Source organism: Littorina saxatilis, linkage group LG13 (assembly GCF_037325665.1).
Source record: "Littorina saxatilis isolate snail1 linkage group LG13, US_GU_Lsax_2.0, whole genome shotgun sequence".
In the NCBI taxonomy this organism is placed as follows: Eukaryota; Metazoa; Mollusca; class Gastropoda; order Littorinimorpha; family Littorinidae; genus Littorina; species Littorina saxatilis.
Window position 1 is genome coordinate 43,306,719 of NC_090257.1, and position 10,000 is coordinate 43,316,718.

Sequence of the window (10,000 nt, forward strand, 5' to 3'; positions counted from 1 at the left end):
TACGTACATGTAACTCTCCAACTGACATTGTCTGCCACTTGAAACAAATGACTTTCGAAGGAAAATTAACTCCTATATATAAATATTATGTATGATTTTTAATAATTACTTGCACTTTTTGAAAATAAAGCTTTTTCTACGATAAGGTGTTTACCCCCTAAATGTATAAGTCATCCGGTAGAAAAACCGGAAGTATCGTGTTCTAAGCATATGTATATGTTTAAAAAGTTAATTGTGTTAATGTAGAACATCTTGCCTATGAATATGTTTAGGGTTTAAATACTTTAGGGGAAAAGCATAGCCATTATTCAGTCATCTTTAACTAACACCCCTAATCTCAGGGCCCATTTTGTTAGTGGGGGTAGGGTTTCAATCAGTCAAAAATCACTTTCATTCAATATTGTCTGCCATTTCAAATACATACACGTAATTGCACAATTTCTTGAATTTTAAGATGCTTTAACTGACTATACCAAGAAAACCTGCACTTTTTGTAGAATTAGTTTTTTGTCCATGATTTATGTTTAAAAATGTCAATTCTTACGACAAAAAATGCTAACAGTTGCCTCACCAGACGACACGTACCTACGACGTGAATCGTGTCTGCCAATTAAAATGCATATATTTTGAAATAAGGGGAATCATAACATATTTCACTGTAAAGTGTCTCACTCTAATATCTTCTGGGTTCATGGTGTATTTGGTTAAGTGAATTGCAGATAAGGTTTTTTGAAAATGACAGCTATACATATATTTTATTAAAACTGAAACTGGTGGAGTGAAAAACAGACCTGTTTTGAAGAAGTCGTACTAAAATCATTTATGGCCTTGAACTTCACAGTTTGCGTGTTATCTTTTAAAGAAAACCCGTTTTCATCACTAACAATGACCTAATTTACACATACATATCGGTCGGTCATAGTCGCGTTTTCTTTAGAGAGGTAGTGTACAAAATGTCGTATTGTACGTTTAAATTACATGTCCATTATTATAGTCATATATCAATCAATAAGTAAATGCGCATACTTTTATTAAACGTTACTTTCACTTTAAGATCGCTTCTAACATTTAGTATAATTTCTGACAAATGCACGCTATGTAATAAAGTGATAATATTATGGACGCCATGTGGTAAAACCGGAAGTTGAATTATTTTGCGATAGCAAAATCCTTTTACAATGATCACTTTCCTTTTATATTGAGCTGATCTTTAACGTTATGGGTAAAAATCTAACAGATTGAACCAAATTATCCCTTTTCAAGCCTGTGTATGTGTAAACTCTTTTTTGCTTCGACCCGGTTCGGTTTTCGGAGTTGATTCAGAATCATCCATTATTTATCTTATATGACTGTTGTTTTCCTCGGTAAATTAACAATTGTTGATCTAAAATAATTCTAGCTGTGAGAATAAACAATTTTCAAGATGTTTTTGATTGCGGTTTCAACCAGGCGTTCAGTTAGCTATACATATCGATTGAGAAAATGGCATTTCCTGTTTTGTCGTCCGCATGTTATACAGATGTTGTTAAAAATAAAACTGTGTATACGAATTAGGCATTTTACTTGCTGTCTGATGGCAACAATCTTTAGCTTTCGTTTAAGGTATAATTTGCTTATATCCGTATGCAGTCAAGCGGTACATGACGTTTTTTTGTAACCTACCCCCTGCGTCATGGCTGCATTTTTGCAGAATATGGGTCATGTTACAAAAACGCTTCTCATTCTTAGGTGGTTGGGTTTAGCCATTTGTCGTTTACCGAACTGTGGCTGCAAATAAAACGAACTTTCCAAAAAACATAATATCTAATGTGACCACCAAAAGTAACCCTCCCACTATAGCCAGCCAGGTGACTATTTCGTTGGTACTTCATATTTCCTACTTGTAAAATGACCCTCAAAGCTAACCGAGACTAGTTGAGGCTGTATCAATGCGCCTCGCCAGCAGGTTGTTAATGGATTTTTTAGCGAGTGACTATCGACAATAATTAGTCACCGGTAATTTTTAATGAGTTGGGGCATTCTGACCAATCACAGGATCTGTTTCATTAAAACGCAAACTCGATTGAATTACAATAAACAATAGTAAACAAGAATTAAAAAAAAAAATAAAAATAGACCGCACATGCCGGGAATCGAACCCGGATCACTTTGGCCATAGGCGGACGTGCTTTCCACCAAGCCACCAATTTTGCCAGTGAACTCAAATGCCTAAGTGCTGACTTCGCTGTGTGTGAATTACAGGCATTCCCTTTGCTATATAAATACATTGCATGCGAGCCGAGGATGTGCTTTACAAACAAACACATAACACACTCATACACACACAAACTCATGCACACACACATTCACACACACACACACACTCTCTCTCCCTCTCTCCCTCACTCCCCCTCTCTCTCTCTCTCTCTCTCCCTCTCTCTCTCTCTCTCTTTCTTACACACACACACATACATACACACACATACACACACACACACACACACACACACACACACACACACACACACACACACACACACATACACACAAACAGTAACACTAACACATGTGCACAAATGATGAACACACACACACCGCGCAAGAGAAAAAAAGATTGGCTGGCTTCCCTTTGGCTTCAGTGGCCAGTGCTGACTTCGCAGTGTGCAGCACGCGAACTCAGTGGCACACGCAGCGTATAATATGGGCTCAGGACGCCCAGTGACTGGCTGTTCTTTTTGCCGAACAGCCTCCCACCGCCAAACCTCCCACCGTTAAGAGTCGTTTTGTGGATTATTTGGCATTTAGGTCCCAGGTAACATTATGAAGTTTTAATACGATCAATCGGACCTATTATCAAGTTAGTGTATCAACTTTTGAACGAACTGCGCCCAGTAGTTTCCCAACAATAAGCTGTTAAGTCGAGACAGACAGACAGATAGACAGACAGACAGATACACACACACACACACAATTAAAGTCTGTTGGACCATAGTACTGCGTACTCGGGGATAAGCAGTTAGAACAAACTACAATAACACATCAAGGTATAAATAGTTTTGAAAAGCAAAAAACGATTTCTTGGTAGGTTTTGTTATCCAACGTTTAGCACAACCATGTTAAAAATGAAAAGATATTAATGATATAAACATGATGACCGATGGGTAATATTTCGTGTGTACAATATAACAAGACGTTTGGTGGCTAATTGTTGACAGACCAGCTCCCCTGTTGGTCCAAAGGGAGCATACCGTCTTCTGTGTCATCCATATCGTGGACTGGGTGGCCGAGTGGTAACGCACTTGCGCTTGGAAGCGAGAGGTTGCGAGTTCAACCCTGAGTCATGGCGTTAGCAATTTTCTCCCCCCTTTCCTAACCTAGGTGCATGGTGGGTTCAAGTGCTAGTCTTTCGGATGAGACAAAAAAAACCGAGGTCCCTTCGCGTACACTACATTGGGGTGTGCACGTTAAAGATCCCACGATTGACAAAAGGGTCTTTCCTGGCAAAATTGTATAGGCATAGATAAAAATGTCCCCCAAAATACCCGTGTGACTTGGAATAATAGGCCGTGAACAGTAGGATATGCGCCGAAATGGCTGCGATCTGCTGGCCGATGTGAATGCGTGATGTATTGTGTAAAACAAATTCCATCTCACACGACATAAATAAATCCCTGCGCCTTGAATATGTGCGCAATATAAATTGTATAAAAATGTTTTTAAAAAAATTAAAAAAAATCCCTGCGCTTAGAACTGTACCCACGGAATACGCGCGATATAAGCCTCATATTGATTGATTGATTGATTGATTGATATCGAGGAAGGCCGAGGTTGCTACAGATGCAACAGAAGGCGATATGCTCCTCGAGGACCAACAAAAGTGCTGATCTGACAACAAGCCACCAAACATCGTTTTTTTCGTCTTTTTTTGAAAAGCAAAAGTAGACACAATAGTTGAAGGGAGTCCATATCCTCAACGTAATGTTTAGTATGTTATTCAGGTCCCAAAGCGCGTCAGAAATGTAGATAGCTGGTCATACTTGTGTGTGACGTCAAATGTAACCTGTTTGTCGCTTTTCTTCCATTCTTAAAATGTACAGAGCTGCCATCATATTTGACAAGCCACATTTCCCCATTCGCTACCTCGATTTGTCCCATATGAACATTGTTGTTTTGTACCCAGCTGGTTATGAATGAAAACTCGTGAACATTATGACAATAATTAATATTCTTCAACTTTAGTGCTGTGCATTCAGTGAAATTTCTCTGATGCATTATATGCCTCCCCATTTGCATACATTGCATTTGGAAAGCATTTAATTGCAACTCATTAGAACTGCCCTTCAAGGTAAGGGATGAAGATGCGTTTCGTTTATATGTGGTCGAGAAGACAAGAAAAAAGAACTTTGGCGCGGCTATTTTGAGAACGGAAGTCACAAGTAAAGTAAGCTGAAAAAGGCGTCTACCAACGACATCCATTGATCAACGACTGGGTGGCCGAGTGGTAACGCACTTGCGCTCGGAATCGAGAGGTTGCGTGTTCGACCCTGGGTCGGGCCGCTATTTTCTCCCCCCTTTCCTAACCTAGATGGTGGGTTCAAGTGCTAGTCTTTCGGATGAGACGAAAAACCGAGGTCCCTTCGTGTACACTATATTGGGGTGTGCACGTTAAAGATCCCACGATTGACAAAAGGGTCTTTCCTGGCAAAATTGTATAGGCATAGATAAAAATGTCCATCAAATACCCGTGTGACTTGGAATAAAGGCCGCGAAAGGTGAACATTCGCCTAACAGGCTTGAGGTTTGCTGGTCGATGTGAATGCGTGATATATTGTGTAAAAAATTCCATCTCACACGGCATAAAAGCGCTTTGAACTTCGGATAAGGCGCTATATAAATAAAGAGAATTATTATATTATTATAAATCATGCACGCTATATATGGAGCTCTCTCCGTCAATTAATGTTATTCGAGGCATTCTTTGCATTGGTAAAAACAAGTTATAAGTTACTTCTATCAAACAGAATGATCATTGTACTAATTTTTCTACCTTTCATAAAACCAACCTGGTTTTCAAAAATAATATCACCAATTACAGTTTAAAGTCGCATTGCTAAACATTTTGCAATGATCTTATAATCTGTGTTAATCAGTGATATTGGTCTGCAATTCCCGAGATCAATCCCGGGTATTTCTTTTCCTGCATGAATGAAGGTCAGGACTTTGACTTGTCGATAACTCGCCATTAACAAACGATGATACGAAGGAGGCAAGAATTATATCCCTTATCTTCACGCAAAATACTTGATAAAAGCAGATAGTGAGTCTATCAAGACCTGGGGCTGAATCGTTATTTAATCATTTAAGGGCAAGAGTTAATTTCTCTTTTGTAATATCAGATTCCGATCCACATGTTTGGTCATTGGCGAGAAATGGTATATTCAAGTCTTGTAGAAATTCCTTTGCGCTCATTTAATTAAATTCAAATCGTTTTTCATATGAGTTTTTTAAAACGCGTAACTTTTCCTTCATAATCTGTTTCTGTGTGTATATATGTATAGGTTACAACACGAGTGGTTTTTTATATGGCTTGTATTTCAGTCAAGACCCAGCGGATGAATATCATCGGGAGACACGAGCCTCTGGCGAGTGGCTCTCGATTGATATTCCCGCTGGGTCTTGACTGAAATACAAGCCATATAAAAAACCACGAGTGTTGTAATCTGTATATCCCATTCTACCATCAAACACAAAGTGTAGACTACTAGCGGCACTGTTGCGATCTGTGCAGGGTAAAACAGTGTTGCCAGCGAGACTTAGCCCTTTTGCAACCTTAAACTAAGTGACCGTCGCTGAAAAAATAAAACGAATGAGTGCATCGATAAGTACGCGGTAACACTACTTTCAGACCATTTAAAAGCTTTAAGTAAAGGTTCATAAGTTGCAAGAAAGTAATGAAGTCGTATAGAAATTAATTTAGTTGAAGCGCACAATTCTTTTGTTTTGCGTTTCAGGTCGGCAGAACGGGCGAAACGGGTTTGGGACCCATTTGGCTTACTCGATTCAGAATCGATTCCACGTTGTTTTTCTCGAACGTGTGTAATTAGGCTTATTGACAGAGAAGCAAATTTTAGGGAACAAATATGTAGGTTTAGATTTAACCATTTGCTCCCTATTTGAAATGTATCCACGTGATAAACTGTTTTGCGAGTGTGTTTGCATGGATGAACTTAAACTGGTATGGGTGTGAGGAAAACGCGACCGACACGTCTGTCACCGCCGATTGATTGCATTTTGAAGGAATATGACTGGATTACGGAAAAATACACACATGTTAAGTTCTTGGATACCTTCATCGCCAATGTGGACTTACTGCAGAGCCAGGCAAAAGAGTAGACTTGCTCGCAAAACACGTGAAACAGCCGATGTTTGATAGCGAAGCCCAACCGTGCCAGGTAAAGGACGCTTCTCGGTCTCGCTGCGCATGTCACCAGTGACAGTGTTGTTGCTTTGAGTTTGACTAACAAACTCGAAACTGTCATTTAAAACATGAGCCAAATGTGTATTGATTGTGTGATTAGTCTATGTGACAGGGCTTCTATTATCTGTGCTCCCTAGCTTCTGTCAGTTCCCACACCGACACTGCCAGAGAAACTGAAGACGCACACCAAAACACACTACCGACAGATTCTCAAAAGTCGTCTGCTAACGATGCAAGGGAGGGTACTCGTGTTTTTGTTTTGGTTCGCTAGCATCTGGTTATCTTGTAAGTTGAATGTTCGTTTTTTTCGACCTGCATTGCTTTCATAATGAAAGAAACGTTTGCTTATTGCATCTCATACATCAGATCAGTTCTGAGATTCATTTTTGCGTGCAACTGATATGGTTTTCTGAGCCGTGCAATACGATTTTGGAACTTCATACAAATGTGTCACATTGTTCGGCGCGAGGTCAAAGGTCGGGAGGAAAGTAGTTCTTTGCCCAAATCGGAATCTGCACTATCATATATTTTTTGGAGTCCATGATGTATTTATTGAGCTATAAAAATACAACATATATACCCATACTGAAGTAACAGAGACAAAGAAGGGAGGTCATGGGATATATATATATATATATAACCTGCAGTCTTCTGTCTGCAAACAATCCTTAATTTTCTTATTGGCTTTACTTTACTTTACACATTCATAAATACTTGGTGTTCTTCTCACCTTCTAATATGAACTGAACACGACAACGTAATTGGGCACTCTGGGCTTCTTCTAGTGAAAAACACACAGCTCTACTTTAATTTGTTCTCTTTTTATTTAAAAGTCTATTATCTTGTGGATTATTGGCTAAAACAAAAAGTGTCTGTTTCATCCAAATCCTTCTGAAGAGAAAGCTGGGAATTATTTTGTTTTCGCTTATTTTCTGCTGCACAGGCTGTACTCAAATTACTTATTTGAACTTTTAAGGGATCTCACATACATTTGCTACGCGCTACGCGCTTCTTTCAATAATTCATTTTCTCGATTTGCTCTATAAACCTCTTAGCGCACTGTGATGTCTCAATAAATTAAATAATGATAATAGTGATTTGTTATACCTTTCAAACAACGAGATAGAAATTGTCAGTGGGGAAAAGCATACACAGTTTGATTTTAATTTTCAATTTGTTTGACGCTTGTTTCATTCAGACGACAAGGAGTTTTCCTGGAGCAGGAAGAAAGCTTTCATAGCCCGTCGACTTGATTATATATTTCTCTCTGTTAGTTTGTTTGATAAAACACTGTTTTGTAACATGGTTTCAGTACCCAATACAGATCAGCGATTAATTGAGTTGAAAATTTAGTTTGTGAAAAAAATACGCGGCCCCTCTTTTTGGACATTTGATAAGGCCAAAAAAAAAATTGTCTGTTTAGGGTAACCCGACCGACCCTATCGATTTGGCGCCGACCCAAAAACTTTTTTTTGATTTAAAAAAAAAAAGATAAAAAAAGAGGTAAAAATGCTAAAATGAGACATTTGGCGTTTCTTTCTCTCCCTTTCTCTCTGTTTTATTTATACGTTAGTTTTGAAACATGTATTCATCAAATATAAGAAGTGAATGTTCAGCCAACATAGCATTTACACACACACACACACACACACACACACAAAAAAAAAAAATTACCTACCTACCGACCCTACTTTTTTTGGTCATGTTACCCTAAACAGACAATTTTTTTTTTTGGCCTAAATAGTTATTGCCAGATAAAGGCTTTGTTGATTTAATGAATAATTTGAACGATGACTTTTTGTTGGAAAACAAATGTATGTGAGATCCCTTAAAAAGTTCAAATGCGTGATTTTAGTACAGCACTTGCAGCGAGACCGACAAATAACAAAATACTCTCGCAAGCCGTGACGCCGTTCCAATTAGCAGGATATTAACCCTATTTGGACTACAGTCGCCTAAGGCATTCAATGAAAATACAGTTAGCCCAATTAAAAGTACCGCAACTTTTTACATTCAGTCAAGTAAGGAGTATGTGTGTATGTGTGTGTGTGTGTGTGTGTGTGTGTGTGTGTGTGTGTGTAGCTGTTCTCAGAAACTACCCGACGGATTTTCATGAAAATTGATACATAAATTGTTCAGAGTATTTCCTAAGGAATTTGTCTGCGAATTTTGATACGGCAATTTGATGACGTCATATCTGACCATTTGTAAAAGTTGAGGCGGTACTCTCACGGCAACAGTTTTTTGTATCAATTTGTTTGAAATTTTCTTTTTACAATCTTTCACTTAGTGCGGACTATGGGATTGCATTTCAGCTTGGTACCTTAACAAATTGTTTGTGAAATGTTCGGTCAAAATTACCCAAGTTTGAAGATTTCTTAAAAGTCAATACTTGTGTATAAGGTTCGGGAAACAAGATCTTGTTTTCTTGATGTGTTTATGGACTCACTGGACTTTCACTCAAGGACACAACAGATGACATTGTGACAACAGCAGACTACTGGTATGGCAAATGTTATTCCTGTGTTCGCTTCCCTCCTCATCTTCGCCTACCGACCGAAGCCGGTGGCTACAGACACATTACACATCTTCTCAGTTAGTGGATCTCACAACAACACATGTCCTCTCTCCTCTGTGTCTCTCAAAGTTCTCTTACACACTCTAGCATGTACACACATAATTCAACTTTAGCTAGAATAGCAACAATAATTTCAAACAACCAATTAAAGTCTTAGCAACCACCCGTTACCACGACACTCTAAGCAGGTTCCGTGTTTCATTGGTTAAACTAAAGATAAGAGGAAGGGGGGAGGGTAAAAGATTAAAACATTCGAGACCAGCTGGCAGCGTCTATCATCTACCCGTATCAAATTAATAGGAATTCTTCTTCTTCTTCGTTCATGGGCTTAGACTTCCACGTTCACTCATGGTTTTAGCACGAGTGGATTTTTATGTGTATGACCGTTTTTACCCCGCCAGTCAGGCAGCATACGCCGATTTCGGGGGAGGCATGCTGGGTATTTTCGTGTTTGTATAACCCACCGAACTCTGACATGGATAACAGGATCTTTTCCGTGCGCACTTGGTCTTGTGCTTGCGTGTACACACGAAGGGGGTTAAGTCACTAGCAGGTCTGCACATAAGTTGACCTGGGAGATCAGACAAATCTCCACTCTTAACCCACCAGGCGGCAGCGACCGGGATTCGAACTCACGACCTCCCGATTAGGAGGCCGACGTCTTACCACCACGCCACTGCGCCCGTCAAAAGGCTGGGTAAGGCAATTGCCTTAACTGGCAAATGTGTGTTGATTGCTTCCAGGTCTTGACGCCCTGTACATGTTGACGTCCAGACAGAGGTATGAATTGTGTGTGTTGATACTTTCCAGGTCTTGACGCCCTGCACATGTTGACGTCCAGACAGATGTATGAAATGGTGTAATTTCTGTAAAGGGCCATAATAAGCGTATTGATTTCATTACAGAGCTCTCACTTGATGCAGACAAGAAGAAAAACTGCCAGGAAGAAACCAAGAGAGGCGTGG

The 10,000-nt window shown here is 39.4% G+C and overlaps 1 protein-coding gene across 1 annotated transcript in view; it reads left to right on the forward strand.

Moving 5' to 3' along the window:
- LOC138945913 (ficolin-2-like) overlaps positions 1-10,000 on the forward strand; it is a 16,247-nt gene that overhangs the window by 4,371 nt on the left and 1,876 nt on the right. Inside the window, exon 2 of the mRNA XM_070317433.1 lies at positions 9,941-10,000. This exon is cut by the window's right edge and continues 74 nt beyond it. Coding sequence (XP_070173534.1) covers positions 9,941-10,000 — 60 coding nt within the window. The remainder of the gene's footprint in view (positions 1-9,940) is intronic.